Below are 21951 nucleotides of genomic sequence, written 5' to 3'. Positions count from 1 at the left end.
ATTTACATAAACCAAGACAAACGTAAATCATCATAAATTAATATATCAAAATCGGATCAGCAATTAGCGATACAATTAAAATACTTCAAGGACTTATGTAGAATTACTTACGAATTAGTTTTAATCGAGTACATTAGGTGTACCTGGTATATTCAATGAATTTATATGAATACGTCATATTCTCAACAAAATGTAAAGTTTAGGTTGCCAGATGCGATTCAAATTTTTTTTAATATTATTTGTGTACTAAATTAATTGAATGTTATCTTTTTCTATGTATTCGAATGTAACGTATCCGTCATAACGTATGTCATCTGGCAACTTTTTTCCAGGTGTGATAAAGGAAAGGTTAAGCCCTCTTGTTTCGTCGAATATTATGATTGTTGGATTCTAAAGTCTGCTTTATTTAATATTCTTGGGAGATTCAATTAAGGTGTATGTAGGTTATCAAAAATAAATATGATAAAAAGGGCAACACGGAAACTTTGATAAAAATAAGGCAAGATGTTTATTATCTCCCACTGCAAGCTGATATTTTTACATTAAAGTGTACATAGGCACATTGTCAGGGATAACAAAATAAAAAATATACTGATTGATGAAATTCTAATTAAACACTGAATTCTCCACAAGACAGCAGGACCTCATAAACAAAGGAATTGATAGAAAATAAAAATCAAATTATCACAATAGTGTCAGGATATAGTTTGAGACTCGTCGGACCGCAGAACGATCGGTAAGAGCGACATCTACTGTTGCTAATCGATAACAAGACGAACAAGAGAGTCCGGTAGGGGTTCAGGTGCACCGGGGCCTCCAACTCTCTTCATTGAAAACTCATCATACGCCAGCATCCAATTTATCTTTTGACAAATAAATCTGTACAAAATATATTAAATATATACTCTGTAATGCTAAAAACTGTAACGCTACCTCATCAATAGTTCAATCACGATTATTAAATGATTTAAAAACACAACTCGTTCACGTGCAAGAACAAACATTAACCTATCGGCGAGCGCTGCCCGCGCGGCGGGAGACCTATATACAAGTCAACATTTTAAAAATCATACTCCTCAGTCTCTCACGAGAATACCGTCGCTGCATCTACACTGTCTTATAATTCCGTTGCATTAATTTCATACAATCTGTGGTCTTACGATCTAATGTCGCATATCGCGTCCTTTGCTTATAGTCCGTGCGTGGCATCATAATATACATAGTTTATTTATATAATGTGTGTTAGGGGCGAGGCGTGTGTTAGTTCCGTTCGGACTCGTCGCAGTCGCGCGAGATGTGGCCGGGCTTCCCGCACACGTAGCACGTCTTAGTGCCGTCGGGGCAGTTGCGTGAGATGTGGCCGGCCTTGTTGCAGTTGTAGCACGTTTGGTTGGAGTTGTCGCGCCCGCCCTCCGGGCAATTTCGTGCAATGTGCCCAGTCTTGTTACAGGTGTAGCACGACGGCTCGTCGGGGCTCTGCGCGCACTCGCGCGCTATGTGCCCCGTGCCGTTACATCTACAACAAACGATATACATATTTTATTTAAAACATATTACGAGAAAAATGTACTTTAAATATTCTTAACACTATATTTTTCCTTTTAAATATTTGCTATGAAAGGTAGTTTTACAAATCCATGACTCATATGTATAATGTAGGTGACACACACGCGTAAGGCCCCTGTCGTGTAACGGCCACGTGATTGATTACAAGGCCGAGGTCAAGGTTGCGTGTTAGATTCGTACAATACGTAGGTGGTTTTGTAATCAAGTGTTAATTGTAGGCCTTTTATAATTTTGTATTTATTCAGATAGGATTAACAAATACATATATAACTAAAACAACACATTCAGACAGTGGTAGTATAGTTTTAGAAATTTAAAATATATAACAAGTTTTTAGATGATCTTGAATTTTATATAAACAGTCGTTTAAATTTAGTAACGTTATAATTTCCTGGCGAATCAATCTAATATACTAATAAAATGTGTACATTATCGACTAATACAAAACAGTATTTAAAACGGGATATTTACCATGTTTTTTATTTTTATTTGGTGGAGCTCGATATTTCGACATTATCTACGAATGTCTTGCTCAGTCTCGTGAACACACTAATAGTCAATTTTGACAAGGAATGAAACACTATATGCACCCTATTAGAAGATATATTTTACTAGATACCCCCCGGCCATGCCTTGCACGGTTACATTTTATTAATTAAGAAAATGATATGATGTAAATATAATTTATACCCTATATCACTCAGTAATGAATATTCTTACCAGTAAAAAAATATCTTATAAATCTTCTAATATATAAAACAAGAAATATTAATTTTCGAATTAATTAAATAAAAAATAATATTAGTATCACACAACATTAAAGGAATTCTTTGGGGAGATTAAAATTCCGGATTCGGCCGTTTAGGATCTTCGATTAATTGTTTTTCCTGTAGCAATCAAACGACACTAAAGATGTCGACCATGGAACAATGATCACCTGTAGCAACGGTCGGCTTCTTCCTTGCAGTCACGCGCAAAGTGCCCTGTGCGGTTGCACTTGAAGCACTTCTCGCGCTGACGGTTGAACCCTGAGTCGCGGGCGCCGACGCCGCCCTGCGTGCATTCGCGGGCGAAGTGGCCCGTCCTGTTGCACTTATAGCACACGCTTGAACTCATTGCTGCAATATAAAATGTACTCATAATAAATATCCGTTAAATTCCTTAAATAAATCTAAGTGGTTTTAGGAGTTTTCCAATCACATAAAATTTCCCCTGTAACCAATAAAGTGCTTAAATTAACTGATATTATATTAAATAATCTTAATCTAATGGACAAACGATAAATTTCAAAATATTCAAGTATAATTTCAAGTATAAAATAAAAAACTTTTAATTAAATTAATAAAACGTGCAAACGTCATTCACAAACGTTCTAAGGTCACGGTTAGTAACTGGAAGCTACTCTAACGGTCATTGTCCTCTCGAGGCATCCCTTTCTTTCTTAGAACCACGCCCATAAGAGTAACAAGGCTAAGTATTGCTATTTGCACTCTCATTCAGTGACGTAGTCGACCCCGGCTGATAAACTGCGCACACGACAAGATCACGGCCAATTATACGGCGTTTTGATTGCGACCAATCATAACGTGTTAAGTTGTTTTATGTAAATAAAATTCAAATTATTTTTATTTTCTTATTATTAATCAAGTTTTCAAATAAATATTTTTTAGCCACGAATATGTTTATTATTAAATTGAATATTTATCAATATTTCTATGAAGTACTTTAAATTAGATTTATACAACAAAACATAATAGAAGCATAACTGTTGATGTGAACTTTGAACACTTGACTTCACAAATCATATACTATAATTACAAATTAAATTATAGGCAAAGTCCAATTTCAGTATGTGTATACTATATAGATTTGAGTTTTATTGATTTTGATGGTTACTGCCAAAGTCATGAGCGACAAACTGTAATTTAGTGTCATTTAATAAACCAATATAATTTAAAGTAATAGCAACTATTTGATAAATCAATATAAACTTCTGTCTATATTTAAAGTGTAATGGAAGTGGTCTTGATTCCTATTCATTGCGGTACATAGTGACATGCAATAATTTTGTATTTAAATTTATAGCTATGATTCATGGAGACAACTTCATAAGTAAGGAAAGCTAAATGCAGTATGCTGTTATTTCATATGATTATAAAGTTCTATATAAAGATTATTTCATTATATTGTAATTAATAATTTTACCTAAATTTGAAATATTCCATGTATTTTACTGATTTTAATCAGATAACAAAAAATCAATTATAATACATGTAGGATTCTAAGAAATGGTACCAATTACTAGATATTATCTGCAAAATGATAAGAATTATCTTGGAATCAATCTTTTTCTTCGAAACATAAATATGCTTTTTAAAATATCATACTTGTAGGACATAATTCAAGGCTACTGTTATGTATTATTGAGCTGTTGTTTGATATTGCTCTACAAATTATATCAGTGATATGAATTAATAATAATCTTACGTAAGTTGTTTTCAAGTGATTTATAAACACAAAGTACACAATTACAAAATATTAAATACAAATTTTTAAGAAAATCATGTAATGTCAAAAGGGTTTCAAATTATGTTGTATCTAGTTGGCTGTTACAGTTTTCTGTATCAGCTTTCTAAAATGTATTGCTATATCTGTGTCAGTGGGACATTTTGAAAGTTCAGTTTAGATTTAACAATGAAAGCGTGCTTCATCTACAAAAATAAAAACCGTTTTAAGTTGTTTGTTAAATTAAAAAAAAAATTTATTAGTTTTATAAAGAGATAATTATATTTCAATTTGTTAATTTGCTTATGTAATATTCAAATACTGGAGTAAAAAAATTTAAAGGACATAACCTAAGCTTATTTCCTCTGCTAGTACATACAAGTCCTGGTTCATTTTAACTCAAATCATCAGAATTGAGATTGAGGCTTTTGCATCAGAATTGAGATTGATATTTATTTATGTCCTAAATGTAAATGATTATTTTCTAAATAAATATTATATAATCATACTTAAACAAAAACTGAGGTGAATACAAATGCTGTGGCTGATAAGAAGTTATGAATTAAAAATAAATGTCATAAGTTTCTCAGATTTCATGAATAATGTTAATGACAAGATCCTTATCATAATTAGAAAGTTGATTATATGTTAATTATATCATTCCATGCTCGATACAGACATGCATCTGAATTGCTACATAATTACCTCTATGCCACATCGCAAACAGTTAAGAGTAAGTGACTTTGAGAAACGATAATCTTTTAAAAAAGGTTTGATTACAATTTATATTAGTAAATATGTTCATCAATATAGACATATATATATTTTTTAATGTAACATATTTCAATGGTTATTTTTTTATTTTTCCTATTACAGGTATTTTTATGCTAGGTGGATTCCACCACTGTATCTATTTCTCGACAAGAAGTTAAAAAAGTTTTATTTTTTATCATTGTTGATAAGAATTATGCTATGTAATCATTTACAGCCAAACTATACCAGGAGGATGTTCTATGTTGTAATTACTTTAGCAAAATATATTTTTTTAACTTTTATTAACTATGCCCAATATAAAACGCTGTTCTAGAATGAATATATAGCTTGACAAATAAAATACTTAAAATTTTTAGGTTACTTTAAGAAACTTATATTAAATATCATTATTATATTACAAATATATTGATTTTTGGAAAAATTTTATCTTTATTTAGTAAAGACAGTATTTGTAAAAATATTTTTTCGTTTTCAACAAATTTTCAGATACTTTAGCATGTGATGCATTTCAATGATTATATAGTATTATGAAAGGAGGTTGTACAATATTTTGTTCCCATTTGAATCATATAATATGCTTATTGTAATCAATTAGTAAAATCATTATCTTTTGTTTGAACGTTATTTGACAAGGTTATTCAGGGTACGCTAGGTACATCAATTTAAGGTCATCTTATTAAATACAAGTAAATGTATGAAAAATATCTTGTTCATAAAGACAAGTTTACATTATAAGATAATTACCGATACTTTCTCACAGAGCGTTTATGACACTTAGATGCGTCATGTGTAAAAAAAAAAAAGAAAAGTTGATTACATGGCACTGCTTATGTTCTCGTAACTAATATCAACGTAGATAATGAATAAACGTATTAAAATAAATGCCGGATGTCTTATCAATGTTAGAATACCGAGAAAATTTACTTTTCGACAGTAAATTACCTCAATTTCTAAACAGCTTTCTGTATCGATGAAGCTAGCTGCTGTAGTGCTGTCATTGCAACCACGTTCATTTAACAACCTAACACACTCTGTTGACTTGAAAACAAATAAAGTCGCACAAATATATGTGGGAACTATCCATCGGAAATGTATTTTGTAATAAAAATGTGAAAACACATATTGAATGTAAGTACGCGGTATTATAGTCAAACCACGTGTAGGGTACCGGTAGCGCGGGTTTTACATTAAGATGATTCACTTAACACTTACCTGTTTGTTGTGAAACTTCTTAAGCACTTATTTCACTATTGTAGAGATCGTCAACCGATCGAAAAGTTTAGAAGTATTACAAATTAGACGTAATTTATGACGCTATGTTTGCAAGGAAGCCAGCCACCATCACTACGAATTCGTAAAAGACATTTTAAGCATAGACACAATAATAAAAAAAAGTCTTCATGCATTGTTATAAATATTGCCATTATAAAAAATATGAAAACTAAGAGAATTAAAGAATCCATACACGAAGCGACATACTTATAAATAACATATAATATATTTATTTTATGCTCATTATTTAAGAATTAAACACGCTCTTACTTCATCAGGGCGCTAAGCAATGCATGTATCAGGCCGCCTTTATGCTAACCTATACTTTTATTCTAACTTATGAAACAACAAATTACTGCCTCAGCGCAATTTTTTTCTTTATTTACGGATGAACGTCACGAATAGTAGATAATGAAAATATGACGCCGTTCTTTTTAAAATGATAAATAAATAGATTCAAAGTTTAAAACCCTTTTCTTGATTTTCAGGTTAGAGCCCCTAGCCTATACGGGCCCTTAGGCAGTTGCCTACACTGCCTAATGGAGAATCCGGCAGTATACTTTATGCTATTTCTTCATACATTTATTAAGATTAATCGTATATATTGGTCAATTTACTATAAGGCTTCAGTCTAGCAAAAAGCTTTTAAGAAAAACTACTTTAGAGTATTAATTGTTAAATAAAGTAATTGGTATGTTTTCAACGAAAATCTTGAAAAAATGAAATATATTAAGTATTGTACAGATATGTTATTTCAAATCTATAATAACAAATATGAAAAAAAAACTTTAGGATTAGGATCAATAATTTTATTAGAATGCATGCATTTTAAACTAACGTAACAAATTAAAGATTTGTACATTAGTTTTCATGGGTACGCCACTCCGTGGACCTTTGGTTCGATTCGAGGGTTCGATTGCCGGTCGAGTCGAAAAAGCTCATTAGTTTTCTATGTTTTCTTGGGTCTGAGTCTTTGTGGTACCGTCGCTACTTCCGATTTTCCATAACATAAGTGCTTTAGCTACTTACATTGGGATCAGAGTAGTATTGTAAGTGATGTCGTCGAGTATATTAAATTGAATACTGTTAAATGATTATTTATATAATTTTTTAATTAATTCAGAATATAAAGTAGCTTTACAAGTTGCAAACAAAGTTACAAAAGTTACAAAGTTGCCGAAATTAAGGACGGAGCGAGATTTTTTTTGTATTTCAGCTGTTCGACAACTGATCTTAAGTGTTCGATTATAACTCAATATTTATAAGTACCTATTAGTTCTTACTCATTTGTCTTTGTTTTGTCATTGTCAAATGTAAATTCATAATTGTCTTTGATCCTGTGTTGACGTTAATTGTCACTAGATTAAATAATTACAAAATATTATTTATTAAACTTAATTTCTAAATGAACTATTTATGATATTGGTTGTGATATCATTGTATTAAAATAATTTTATAATATAAAATATATATATTACTTTCATCGTAAGTTAATGCCAATCTATTTATTATAATGTCAGAAGAAAAAGCAGAAAAAAGGCCTAATAGTCCAGAACCAACAAACGCTGGAGAAGTTGATGATGGTGAAGAATGGATTGGCCCCATGCCTTCTGAGGCAGCAAAGCCAAAAGCTAAAAAACGTAAAGGTAAACAAAGATAACTTATATTAAAAAATATATAGAGTAAAATAACCGCCAAAAATACAAATACATATCAGCTTTGAGAATTATCTTTTACATCCAATTATTATTATTTTTTAGTTTTGGAATTTGAGTCACTATACCTAGAGAACTTGCCTTCATCGGAGACTTACGAAAGAAGTTATATGCATAGAGATGTTGTTACACATATTGTGGTAACAAAAACAGACTTTGTAATCACTGCTAGCCAGGATGGACACATAAAATTTTGGAAAAAACAGGTATGCTTCTACATGTCCATCATATCTAAAGTATGAAATGCTTGAAGTGAAGTGTTTTTAATAAAAAATTGCATCTTTCATATATATTATGTTACTCTTCTAATTGCTGAGTTCTTTTATTCTTTATTTGAATAACTTAGTTTCTCTGATTAAAATGTTCTACTATATTGCTTCAGGAAGAAGGGATTGAATTTGTAAAGCATTTCCGCTGCCACTTGGCACCAATCAGCCATCTTGCAGCCAACAGTACAGGCACATTGCTCTGCACTGCATCTACTGAGAAGACTATTAAAGTTTTTGATGTTGTTAATTTTGGTAAGTGTATGCAATGAAATTATTTAATGTTAGATAATTGTCCATGGTTAGTTTGAATAATGTTTTGTTTTGTTAAACATAATATACTAATTGTTTAATATGTATATCACAAGGCTCTCTGCATTGTCCAGAACTTTTTCTGTATATTTGAGGTTAAGAGTTCACAAATTATTACACTTATACTTGACTATATATTCCTTTTTTCAGATATGATAAACATGATATCAATAGAGTTTGAACCATACTGTGCGGAGTGGGTCCATTCTGCTGGTGATCCTATTTCAGCATTGGCCGTGTAAGTGTTAGATATAAATGATTATAGATATAGATGATGAATATAGATATAATATATTATTAGATATATATTATTAGAATATTATTAGATATAGATGATGAATCTACAATTATAATAATAATAATAAATATTAGTATAATTTATAGAATAAATAATTATACATTTAACACATTATTATTTTGTATTCATTTATAGGTCAGAAAAGAACAGTAAAAAAATACACATATTTGATGGACAGCAAGTTTCCGGTTCCCCACTACACACATTTGAGTCACATCAAAGTGAGGTTGCAACAATAAAATACAATCCAGTATTTGAAGTGGCTGTGTCTGTTGACAAAGCGGGTATTATAGAGTACTGGACGGGACCCAAACATGAATTTGAGTTTCCGAGGAATGTTAAATTTACTTCTAAATTGGATACAGATCTGTTTGACTTTGTGAAGAGTAAAACTTACCCAACTTCACTTGATTTTTCACCGGATGGAAAGAAAATGGCATCAATAAGTTTAGATAGAAAGGTTGGTATGAGTTGTATTATAATAGTCAAATATTTTATATACATATAATATACAAGTAAGGTTAAGTCAGAAATTGTCTGCCATATATAAATAAACTACAACCTTCTCTGAAACATTGTATTTTGTGGTATACTTTGTATGTAGAATGATTTTTAAGTTTTGTAGTTTTTTTAGTTAGGTAATATTATTTTTCTTACTTTTTTATTTACTTTGGTTTCTATATTAATTGTTACAGTCATAAGTAAATGATTACTGAGAGAATAATTTATGATGGTATTATTGCTTTGTAAACTTGTAAAGAAAATTTTAATTACATGATACATATATATACTTTGTTTACATTTTGTTTCTTATATATTTTTAGTGATTTCATAAAAATTTAAGGGCAATGACAAATGTACCATAAAATATAATTTCATCATAAATTATTTATTGTAACTACTTGCACAATTTTACTTGCGATAAACATTACAGGGCAATCCCCTGCCACTCCTCCTCAAGAAATAATAAGACTGTCAAAATTAAAAGTGTTCGCTCCAAAGTTTAGCACGTTCAAACAAAAAATAAATAAAAAATAAACTGTGCAGGCTGTTATATTCGTAACTCTCTCGCGCTTCGTTGCAACGGCGACTCTCTATAATATATAGAGAAATTAATTTTATGGATTAATTTCAGGTTCGCGTTTTTCATTTCTTGACGGGAAAACTGCACAAGGTTATAGATGAGACATTGCAGCGCTTCCAGGAACTACAGCATCAGACACAGCAGCTTCCGAATATGGAGTTCGGCAGAAGGTTCAGTTATATCAAATACATATATATCCTTGAGACTTAGAGTAGTGCTTGTTAACTCAAAATAAATGGGAATTAAAATACCCTAGCTGTCTGTACAATTGAGCCCTGCAAGCTCTTCTGTATTAGGAGATGAAATATTTTATTTAAAATCACATTAAGTTGATACTATTAATATTACTATTAAGATTAGGTTCATTTCGTCAGAGCCAGATTTAAAGACTTAGAGGCCCTGAGACCCTGGAGCAACAGAGTGGAGGTCTCTAATTATTATTTTACAAATTAATTTGAACAATTACATTTCTCAGTACGGTTTTGACAATAATATTTTATTTACTCTTTGTATCAGTAACTTCAAAAACAGTAATAGTATTTTTATAATATGTATTTATATCTAGGATAGACACAGTGTATATTAACATTACAATAGTTGACTCGGCACCGCATACGATATCGGTTTCCCTTTCGGTTGGCCAGAATGGCGGCGGAGCGCGAGCTGGAGAAGTCGGAGGCGGCGTCGCTCGCCAACGTGGTGTTCGACGCCAGCGGACACTTCGTGGCCTACGCCACCATGCTGGGCGTGCGCCTCGCCAACCTGGCCACCAACCGCTGCGTGGCCACGCTCGGCCGCCCCGAGAACCTGCGCCCGCTGCGCCTCGCGCTGTTCCAGGTGACAATACTATTCAAATAAATATCTCTACTAATATTAATGATGCGATACTTACTCTGTCTGTTACCTCTTCACGCTTAAACTGCTGAACCGATTCGCATACAATTTTGGTATGCAGATAGTTCGATTCGCGGGGAAGAAATAAGCTATTTTTATTAATTCTCTTCTCGAGAGGTAACATGGATGTGATTTGTGGATTTTGTGGGTTTGTGTGCTACAGATAAAATTTTGCGTGGGTCAAGCTAAAGGTTCAGCTAGTATAAAATAAAATACCAATATTATGTATGTCTTGTTTCATTCCTTAACAAATTATAATCTATAACGTGAATATCAACTCTTTATGTAACTTAAATATTATATTTTGATATTTCAGGGTCGGACGAACCAATCTAAAGTGGCGACCACTCTCGAGATGGAAGGTTCGGAAAACCCCGCTCTGTTAAACGTTAAAACTGACCCAACGCTGTTCTGTACGGCGTACAAGAAGAACCGATTCTACATGTTCTCGAGGCGGAGTCCCGACGACGTTAAGAGTCCCGATGCGGACAGAGACATCTTTAACGAGAAACCGTCGAAGGAAGATATTATATCTGCCACTGAAGGACAAGGTTAGTTAAAACATCAGTTGAATCTAAAACCTTCGTGTACGTGGCGGTGGCTAAGTAACATTAATTATACGGTATAATACAGTTGAAGAATATTAATGATGTTTATTATATGTACTAATATTTAATCTGTCGAAATTAAGACCAGTATTTTTTTTAATTTAAAAAAATAGTTTTTTGTTAATTAGGCTGTGACGTCATTTTACTTCGTCAAGGTCGTTACACTATATATTTTCTAATAGTTCCTACGTCATATTTTGCCTTATTGATTTTATTTTTTATATAAAATACGTACGTGGACCAGCAACTGGGCCATGATTGATATTGGTCACCATCGCCCATAGAAAATGAAATGTATTTAATTCAAATAAACTTTACAAGGATCATCAATATTTTTGAAGCGAACACTTTTCTGCTGCACTTTTATGAGCGAGAACAAGAAGGCGGGAAGAAACTCGCATAGTTATATATTTAATTATAATTTTAACTTTAAACAACAATAATAGTTATAATAAAAATTCTAACCTATAAGTTTTATTCTATATTGTCAGGAGTTCAGCGTCTTTACGAGCAGGCTATCCTCCACACGTCTCTGGGAGATATCCACATTCGTCTTTTCGGTAAAGACGTACCTCGTACTGTCGAGAACTTCTGCGGCCACGCGCGCAATGGTTACTTCAACGGTCACATATTTCATCGAGTTATCAAGGGCTTCATGGTACAGACGGGAGATCCCACAGGTAAGGCTATATACACTAATCATAGTTATTGTAATATAATAATCATTCTGTATTTTTTTTTATTTCAACATGACTGTTTTTTGTTTTAAGGAACGGGCACAGGCGGGGAGAGTATATGGGGTGGCGAGTTTGCAGACGAGTTCCGACCCCAGCTCAAGCACGACCGGCCCTACACCGTCAGCATGGCCAATGCCGGACCCAACACCAACGGAAGCCAGTTCTTCATCACACTAGCACCCACTGTAAGACCTTCGATAAATACCTAATATGTAGAATATAACGGCAAAGAGGTCACGTAATAGACTCAATTATTATTTGACAATATTTTACCTCTCCCAATATTTTTGGAGTACAAATCCAGCAGTATTGAATTGTTTTCTATTTACATTAGAATATATTTTATCAGACAAATTATCTTTACAATACTTTTTTTTTTACATAAGTATTACTTAAACAATACTATAGCTTTGTAATAAGATATAAATATTTTATTTGAAAATTATAATACACATATACATATAAATTGTAGCATATTAGTCACTCAAATTAATATATTAAAGCCCGGTTACTATATTAAAAAACAATTCGCGTGCGTAAATATACGCAAGAATCTATCTCGAATATAGTAAACGCACAAAAAATAACTGTCAACATGTATTAATCGTTTCTACATATTTTTCTTTTAGCCATGGCTGGATAATAAGCACACGGTGTTCGGCCGAGTAGTACGTGGCATGGAGGTGGTTCAGAACATCGGCAGCGCTAAAACCAACCCCAAGACAGACAAACCATACGACGACATACGAGTCATCTCCGTCACTGTCAAATAAATATAAATATTTTTGTGAATTTAATGTAAATGATAATGATAAGCAATAAATATTTTGTACAATAATACTATTTACTTTTTTATACTCCCGCTTCGTGCTTCTGATAAGGAATGCAGTTACAATAATATTAGTTAAAATGTATTCATTTCATGTTTCACATGTTTTTCAGGTTTAATAAAATACATGTATTTTATTATATATAATTTTGTGTTTTTGGTATTGTGGTAAATAATAAATGTATTCTATTATTAAAACGCAGGCACTTCAGTACGTGTCTAAGGTGAACCGTTTTACGTCAAGTTAGGTTTACTAAAACGCTACTCTTGAAAACGATGGACTCAAATTTGACCTTAATTTTTTCTTTAATCGCGCTCAAACATATTATGTACTATATATATTTTACCGAGAAAACACAAAATTATTTTTTTCATAGACGCGATGTACACTGTAGACTGTAGTACATGCAAGTTAATTTTATTATAGTAAATTTAATAAAAGGAGGGGTTCAGACAAATAAGCAACTTTGACATTGAATTCATGTGACATAATTGGTCGACATCTTGAATAATCTGTGGATTAGTCGTCAGAAATTTGAAAAAAAATTGCGCTAGAACAGTTATTATAATTTCAGCAAAGTTATAATAAGTACTTAAACAGAATAGTGTTATATTATAAATGAAGATATATTAACTAGGTGGTGTTTTTAGTGCTTATAATAAAAGTAAAACTATTAGAATGTATAATCGCATGGAATATGTAAATTTAAGATTTATTTTATTTATGTTTATTCCTCCCGCTCGTAATTATCACTGCTCTATTTGAATTTTCTGTCTTCGTTGTACGTAATTGACAAATAACTATTTATTTACATGCATTCCCATTCCATGCAATTTATATATAACAGTGATAAAATAGGTTATTAACGTTTCAAATTCAAATTATATTTTTTGTTTCACAATCTACGTAAATATAATCTACATTCTACATACTACGGATTTTAATGGGGTTTTCATAAAAAACAGCATGATTCAAGAGGAAGGTTTATATAAACACAAATTTAATAATACACACGGGTAGCTAGTATATTAAATAAAACCAAGTTGTTTAAAATTTCAACTTTTGTCCGAGAAAGTGTTTTAATCGCCATCTATGTGACAGTAGTAATAGTATTTTTATTGTTGTATTTAAATTAAAGAACAGTTCAAGAATTTATAAATCTTCTAATTTAAACTTGGTGGTGGGACTTTGTGCAAGCCTGTCTGGGTAGGTACCACCCACTCATCAGATGTTCTACCGTCAAACGACAGTACTCCGTATTACTGTGTTCCGGTTTTGAGGTTGAGTGAGCCAGTGTGACTACAAGCACTAGTTTCCATGGTTGTTTGTGCATTGGTGATGTAAGGAATGATTAACATTTCTTAAACATTTGTATTTTTGTTAATAATCCAAATCAAAAAACGTTAAATCGGTCGATAAAGAGAATAAAAAGTTACCCTTGGCCATTTAATCAAAGATAAATAAGACCTCTAGCGGCAGGTAGTGATATTAAAAGTTCTTGAAATTCCAAAAGAGATGTCACTACTGTACAATTTTCATGATCGAATCTGTTATTTATTTACGGCTATTTAAAATCTGTTTCAGTCTCGTGATTCAAAATATTTTTATACTTAGTTACGTTACGAGATTATTCAACATTTATCTATTAAATAAAACGTTAAAATAATCTTATCATGTTTTAATTTTAAAGTGATAGATAAAAGTTTTTTGAATTAAATGTTTCTTGTCGTATTACTTTCAAAACTATATTATTGTAATTATTATTATTTAGCTTTTCTTCGAAATTAGTTCTAAATATAATTTGAAATATTCCACTAAATTTTATAGAGAAATATTGGGATAATAATTATTTTCCTTCAAACTTTATCTGTACCCGAGTGAATGCGCATTATATCGTTATCTCTCTTACTCTTACATAAACGCCGTAACCCCCCCGGCCGCGCACTTCAAGCATATATTTTCTTGTGGCGCTGTTTAGGCGCGGTTACCCCGCCTCCACTTCGCCCCTTAAAACTGTTTCCATTGTTTTTTTCACAAGAATAAAAAAACCCTTTTGCATATTATTCTAATATTAATTATTGATAATTAATGCATTAATTGTAATTATACATAATTAAGCATTCAGCAGTCGCCTTTTTATTTAGTTTTCAAAGGTAGTTTAAAGGTTTATCTTACTATATAGTATAACGATTGTTTCTGAGGGCTAAATAATGCAATGTTTTTTTTTTAATTAATTATTTTGACTGGATTATATAATAAGTCGTACATTTTTGACTGTTGAACAAAGCCATTCGTCTGATTCAAAAGGTTCACATCTACATCTTGCCGATTAAATTTGTAATGGTAAGAATATATTATTAAATATTCGTCAGAAGTTGATACAACTCAATGATTTTTGTATGACACACACATAATATTGAGTGTAGTTTAATTAAGTATACGAGAGTTATTAATTTGTGTTATCGTTAGTATAATGGACATAGGGCACTTGATTCTCGGTAATAGCACGAAGTCGTAAACAGCCCGCTGTGGCCTCGCGCTTCGTTACAATCACATTGTCCAATAGTGAACGAGTAACGCGAAATATCACGTCATTTTCGTCCAATGAGCGTTTGGGTTTATCACGCTACAGTTAAAAATAGCTTATCTGAGTCATGGCATAAAAGCAGTAGTTGTTTCTTAACAATGTTTAGAAACAAGTGGACTGTCGACGGTAGTGGATGTACGTTGTTGTATGAGAAAGTTTTCTTCGTTAAGTGAGTTCAGTGATACCGAGGAGTTCGGTGCTAACACATGGTTCGGCAATCCGGCCACGGGATGGAGACCACATTTTATGACGAACAGTATCCCCTGAGTGGCCCCGTGGATAATTTAAAACGGTCTTTAACATTGGATTTGGATTTCGGGAGAGGCGGGAAGAGGGCCCGAGGAGGTGCACCCGTGCTCTCCTCACCCGACCTGCAGCTGCTAAAACTGGGGTCACCCGAGCTAGAAAAGCTTATAATGCAGAACGGTATGATCACAACGGCTACACCGACACCGGGCGGACAGGTGATGTTCCCCCCCGCGATGCCTACGGAAGAGCAAGAGATGTACGCGAGACCATTCGTCGAGGCGCTGGACAAGCTGCACCACAGCGAACCGGCGCCGCACGGAAGGAGAGTTTATGCCGACCTCGACCGGCCTCTCGACCGGTATCCTACCCCTGTCGTCAAAGACGAGCCACAAACCGTTCCAAGTGCCTCCAGCTCGCCCCCCTTGTCGCCTATCGATATGGACACACAAGAAAGGATAAAACTAGAACGGAAAAGACAGAGGAATCGAGTAGCAGCTTCCAAATGCCGGCGACGTAAACTTGAACGCATTTCAAAGTTGGAGGAGAAGGTGAAATTGCTGAAGGGCGAGAACGCGGACCTGGCGCAAATGGTAGTAAAGCTAAAAGACCACGTCTCGCGGCTGAAGCAGCAGGTGCTGGAGCATGCGAACGGTGGCTGCCACATCGACACGCACTTCTGATCGCGCTGCCGCTACCGCCGCTCCCCCACATTCCATGCTAGTCGCGCCCGCTCGGACGCAGCATACAAAGCGATTTGTGATCTTAATTTTACCGTGTAATATATAGTTATCTTTAGTGTGTAAGGTGAAGCTATAATGAGGATGCTGTGTTAAGTTTGTTGAGATGTCGCAAGTGATAGCAGAACTTCGGGTCGAGTGAAACGTTCAGTTTACCCTATGGGAAGAATGTACTTAGAGCGAGTCCCAAGATTAGCTAACATTGTAAGTCGCAGTTATGATTTTCCTTGTATCAGTATTGCGTTGTCTCATTTAGAATAGTGTAGAAACTAGAAAGGATAATCGTGCAACGTCATTCGACTGCAGACTGACCGAGGCTGAGGCGACGTTGCCAGCTCTACGATAAATTTCCCGTTCCAGCGATGTTGCCGTACTCGACTCGCAATATTTGGTTTTGCGTTGTTCATTCGTTAAATCGTTTATACGAATGGTTTAAAAGAATTGCAAGTATATCATTTATGTAATTTCGTATGAGCGATATAGCATAATTTTATGAATGGATGAAAGTAAAGGGTAGGGTACTGATAGGGCCTAAATAGAAGTAATTAATTGCCTTAGTGCGAAAGGGATGTAATTATTAGTTGAACTGGCAACGTCGCATCACAAGTCACGACTCAAGAGCGGATGTTCTGTTAATTAAAATTCCGCCTGCGCCGCCCTCGCGGAATGGCGGCCATGTGTTCGGCAATCGGACGTTCCGAATCACGTTTTGTTGCACAAGGTTAACTTTTTTCATTATTATAAAGGCGCCTCGATGCCTGACGGATTTGTTATGCTCGACGATTACACATAGCTTGTGTGAAAGACTGATAGCGTGCGAGACAGTGTGCCTTGTTCTAGTTGAAGCGAATGCGAGAGGTATGTTTCTCAGTTTTGTAAACGTCTCAGAACTGACCCGGTGCTCTTTAAAGGTCTTATAACGTGAGGCCGTCCGATTAAAAATTGTGATGGAAGAATGGTAGCGTGTTTTGTGAGCGGAAAAATGTTTCCCGCTAGATTGAATGTGCGATGTATTTATTAGTGAGAATGTTTAATTATTAGGATCAAGTAGCAATCTCGAGTGCCTACGCTTTGTAAACTGAAGCCTATACTTATGTTTTTATTGTTTTTGTTACCATTAAATGTGCTACAGTGAAAAGTTCTGTACCATTCTTATAGGTTATTGTAAGTAATATTATATCAATTAACAAGTTGAATTGTTATAGACTATATGGGGAACTTGCCGTCAGATTTGTATAAAGTATTGATAGACAGAAAAAGTATGTACCTATGAGGGCTGGTTACGGCAAGGGAACCTTTTTTGTATTATTTTTTATACAAAATGATTCTTCAGAATGTTAACAATAATATGTAAGTTTATAAAGATAAAAACAGTTTATACTAAAATAATATATTTTTATGAATTTAACAAAGAAATATTGTTTTATACTGAATACGTATTGTATGATAAAACTGAATGAAGAGAAAATAAATTATGAATATTATTATACCATTAATATATTTTTTTTATTTTTACCTTTCAAAAATTAACATTTAATACCTATATTCATATTCCACATTGCTTCATTTAATTCTTAATACCAAAGTTATAATAGAAGTCACGCATTAATTAATTTACATGAATATGAAAACAAAGACAATATGGTCAACTTATTTATAACATTTGCGAAACAAAGAAGACAATAATAAACCAGATAACAAATGATGTAGTTGATAACAAAACGTAATAACCTCTGACAGAGGTTACATAAAGATACGTAATCACTATAATAAATAAAACATTGTCAGGTTGTATCGAATTCGTATTATGAGAAATTATGGCATAAAAATAGTATGTAACATTTCAATGTATTGTGATGCAAGGTTGGCAGAGATAATAAATATAACAAAAATAGAGTGTGATAAAACCTTTATTTGCTTATATAAGATGGAATTAAATTGTTATTACATATATAAATAAAATTTACTGTGTCAAGGTTAGTCATGATGTTGTGGTGGGTTAATCTATATCTAATCCCTATTGTGTGAACGAAATTACAATAAAAACTCCGTAATAGGTTGTCTTTCGCACATTTGCATTGAAAATTATTATTTCAATAATTTATATGTTAAACAACACACGAATATTAACGTTTTACTATTAATATATTTTTACAGATTAGAAAAAAATCTTGTTTGGTGTCGCAATAGTGTTTGTGTTCTAGTAGAATTTTTAGACTGGCAAGTTTGTCTGATCCTAATCAGCAGGCTTTTCCAAGTGGTCTGGTTTCTCGGTATTATAAGCTACAAAATCTTCCAGGCTCTCACGGTACCGACGGATGAAATTTACATAATTTTCTTCTACCCGACCGGAATCGAAACAAAACTCCTTTTTCGCTCGTAGCGGTAATAGCTATTTACATATTGTGGATTTAATAATCTGAAATATATAGGGTAAAAATATTGATATAATGTTTAAAATTTACGAAAATAATTATTTTGTGCCAAAGTACATCTATATACAATCTTTGTGTACAAAGTCGCATGTCATAACACGACTGTACACTTTATTATTTATTTTTACACGTGCGTAACAATAACATAAACATGAATCTTAGGGTGTGCGATGCTTCTGCAGTCTTGAAGTCGAACGCTCGCTCAAGTTACTCACTGACACATAATTAATCATTCAATAGCATTTATTTGACATATCTGTTAACGGCCAATACAAATTGCAAAATAAATAGATTCATTGCAACTATTATGTTTAATTTATAAAAATAAAATGGGTAATAATATATCATCTCATTAGTATCTCGATTTATTCTGATTATTTTATTTCTACATTATTCATAAACAAATATATTTGCGTTTATATTTTCATAACTTAACAAATATGCAGTAGGTACAGCGTTTTATTACAGAAGAGCCTACGTCGCGTCGCGCGTCTTTTTGAATTACATAAGTAAATAACATACATTAGTGAAAGACGTTTTAAACAGAGAATAGTTTTAATAAAGATTGTATAGATAAGAAATATTATATGTATATTATAAATACAGTATCGGACTTTAAGTCCGTACCAGTACCAGTACCGTACTTCCATTATTATCCGATACTAATGCTTTTATAGAGACATTATTGGGATCCATCTATAGTCATCCAAAGTTTTATTGTTCTATAATATCAGTAGCTAATTAAGCTTCAATAAAATATGCAATATACAATACAAGCACGCAAGGATAAAATCGTTTTTTCGTATTTAAAAATATTTTTTCGATAAATAGTTCAGAAATATTGTAATAAAATCAGTATCGCCCTAAATGATCTCCGTCCGTATGCCGCCACTTGTATCGTTAATAATACGTTTTACCGCACAACCCTACGTGGGTTGTGCGGTAAAAGCGTCGTTTTCATTTTTTCAAACATTATAATATTATCTCTGATATACATGCCTAAATTGCAGTATACACTTTCGAATTTCTAAACTCTAACTGTAAATTTATTTACGAAAATGTATATATGTATTTATTTTTGTCAAAAAATCTTTTTCATACTATCTAAAAATGAAATGAATAAATTTAATAAATTGGATCTAACCATCTGCGTATGCAAAGAAGTGACAATCGTTTTACCATCACTGCGATTACATAATATGTCTGATTGACTATGCGATGTCGATTTACTATTTTACAGTGATATAATGATACAATAATTATTATAAGGTAAGTAAAGTTACGCCGGTAAAATATAGGTCACGAATTACCATTAGCCAGTAAATCGTAATAGCGAATGTCAACACGAGTGAGCCTACGCATTGTTCTGCTAACGTTCGGTATTTACAAACAAAATATTGTTTATACAATGTATTCTTATGCATAAACTTCATTTTAATGTTATTGTTACAGCCATTTATAATTCATGTCCGATAAAAACATGTTAATGAATTGGAATATTCTAGATTGTTTGTGATATTAATAATTTAAAACAAAAGGTTATTGGGCAATTAAATTTTTATAGACTTGTTTTCCTACTAAGATGTCTTAACTTACCTATTTTATAACATCGTGATTACGATAACTATGTTATTAAAGCTAGATAAGTATTTTTAATCCTTTTTTTTAAATCAGAATGCATAATTTATTTTTAAGTACTTATTGCTATACTATTCAAATCAATTCTTATAATGTATAAATAATAATACGTTGACACTAATAAGTTCAAAAACATTTTCAATTTATTTTAATTAAAAACAAATATTCTAGTCTAGTATATAAAATAGTAGTAATATAAAAGTCTACCGTTATTTTGTTAAAAAACCACAGGAATAAAAGACAAAAACTTCTTTACTAAGTGCTCGAAATTATATTTTAATTTTACATAATATATAAGTGAGTATATTGTATTTTTCTATTGTTTTTAAATTGGAAAGGCTCCAACTTCCAAGGTACCGCTCCACAGTGTGTGCGGTCTGCCCTAGCTGCTGCCGTGACTCATGAGGTAAAAAAAATACCACCGTGACAACGTGCGAACAGAAACTTACTTAGAGGATATTGTTGAAAGATATTTATTTATCTACGGATGTTTTTTTCGTGGAAAATCAACCTTTTGTGAAGAAAGACCGCTGTTGACGTTAAAGGACGATGTATTAATGTTTGTTTCGAAAACATGATACAGTTGTTTGGAGCAAACAGTTAGGTACCTGTGAACTTTTTCTGTTCATATTTAATCATTTGTTATCATGTTCGACTTAACGTTATTGTTACAGTAGTTTAGCTACGCTCAAATTGCTGATATTAAAATATGAGAAATAGCTTGGAAATGTCAAGGTAGAAATATATAAGTTTCCATATGAATGCTGAATAAATGAAATTGTCCAGCAGTAACAAAAAATAATCTAATTTTATAAACTGAAACATGACACTAGATGTACAGTTCTGATGTCTGAAATTGAACTTGTATTTAATAAAATGTAAGGAATTATATTTTTATTACACTAATATTTAATCTATATCAGTGGTTCGGAAATCAATTGGCTCAAGTCCAATATCGCACGTGCCGCTTCGCTGTGATAAAATAAATCTTCTAGATTCATTGCGGTCCCCATTGTGATGTCGCTCCCAAGTATTAATAGATTATGTAACTCGAAACACTTATGGACTTCAAGGCGTAATCTGTTTCAAAATAACTTTGTTTAACGTCTTTTCGGAATTTTTTAAAAGTATTTTTAAGTCATTCTAAAATCAATAATAGATATAATATAAGCTAACGAGCTCTTCTAATGATTTCCTTTGTTTTAATGAACAGAGAAAAAGAGGACAAAGAATAAGGCTTTGACGTTTTCCACGTACAGAAAATTACGAAAAAAGAAATTGCACTACTGGCCACTCCAATTTAAAAATAATGTAAATTAATTTAAAAAAAAAATTTATATATATGTAGCATTTACGATTATTAATCGAATGTCTTATTTCTGTTAAAATTCTTATGAGAAATATATTAATTTACTACATAAAATTATTTCCTGTCTGTACTGTT

The 21951-nt window shown here is 32.5% G+C and overlaps 3 protein-coding genes across 3 annotated transcripts; 2 read left to right on the top strand and 1 right to left on the bottom strand.

Moving 5' to 3' along the window:
- Nucleotides 1–491: 491 nt before the first annotated feature.
- On the bottom strand, nt 492–6213 carry LOC125070321 (CCHC-type zinc finger nucleic acid binding protein). Its single transcript, XM_047680133.1, has 3 exons — nt 6058–6213; nt 2504–2684; nt 492–1516 (listed from the first exon to the last, which is right to left on the bottom strand). Exons 2-3 carry the CDS (start codon nt 2680–2682, stop codon nt 1261–1263), a joined length of 435 nt encoding a protein of 144 aa, XP_047536089.1. The 5' UTR covers nt 2683–2684; nt 6058–6213; the 3' UTR covers nt 492–1260.
- A 1284-nt stretch (nt 6214–7497) lies between these two features.
- LOC125070281 (peptidylprolyl isomerase domain and WD repeat-containing protein 1) lies at nt 7498–12842 on the top strand. The gene is made up of 11 exons (XM_047680077.1): nt 7498–7763; nt 7878–8038; nt 8215–8353; nt 8561–8648; nt 8844–9168; nt 9844–9962; nt 10437–10629; nt 11003–11237; nt 11786–11974; nt 12065–12216; nt 12661–12842. Exons 1-11 carry the CDS (start codon nt 7631–7633, stop codon nt 12802–12804), a joined length of 1878 nt encoding a protein of 625 aa, XP_047536033.1. The 5' UTR covers nt 7498–7630; the 3' UTR covers nt 12805–12842.
- A 2704-nt stretch (nt 12843–15546) lies between these two features.
- On the top strand, nt 15547–17930 carry LOC125070305 (transcription factor JunD). Its single transcript, XM_047680112.1, has one exon. The coding sequence runs from the start codon at nt 15655–15657 to the stop codon at nt 16375–16377; it is 723 nt and encodes a 240-aa protein (XP_047536068.1). The 5' UTR covers nt 15547–15654; the 3' UTR covers nt 16378–17930.
- The last annotated feature ends 4021 nt before the right edge of the window (nt 17931–21951 follow it).

The sequence above is a fragment of the Vanessa atalanta genome, chromosome 17 (assembly GCF_905147765.1).
Source record: "Vanessa atalanta chromosome 17, ilVanAtal1.2, whole genome shotgun sequence".
Taxonomy (NCBI): Eukaryota; Metazoa; Arthropoda; class Insecta; order Lepidoptera; family Nymphalidae; genus Vanessa; species Vanessa atalanta.
This window is presented reverse-complemented; position numbering and strand designations above follow the sequence as displayed.

Coding starts and splice junctions, on each gene's coding strand:
- LOC125070305 (XM_047680112.1), top strand. CDS start 15,655: ATGGTTCGGCAATCCGGCCACGGGATGGAGACCACATTTTATGACGAA.
- LOC125070321 (XM_047680133.1), bottom strand. CDS start 2,682: ATGAGTTCAAGCGTGTGCTATAAGTGCAACAGGACGGGCCACTTCGCC. Junction 1,517..2,503: donor GAAGCCGACCGTTGCTACAG/GTGATCATTGTT, acceptor CGTTTGTTGTAG/ATGTAACGGCACGGGGCACA.
- LOC125070281 (XM_047680077.1), top strand. CDS start 7,631: ATGTCAGAAGAAAAAGCAGAAAAAAGGCCTAATAGTCCAGAACCAACA. Junction 10,630..11,002: donor TGCGCCTCGCGCTGTTCCAG/GTGACAATACTA, acceptor TTGATATTTCAG/GGTCGGACGAACCAATCTAA. Junction 11,975..12,064: donor ACAGACGGGAGATCCCACAG/GTAAGGCTATAT, acceptor TTTTGTTTTAAG/GAACGGGCACAGGCGGGGAG.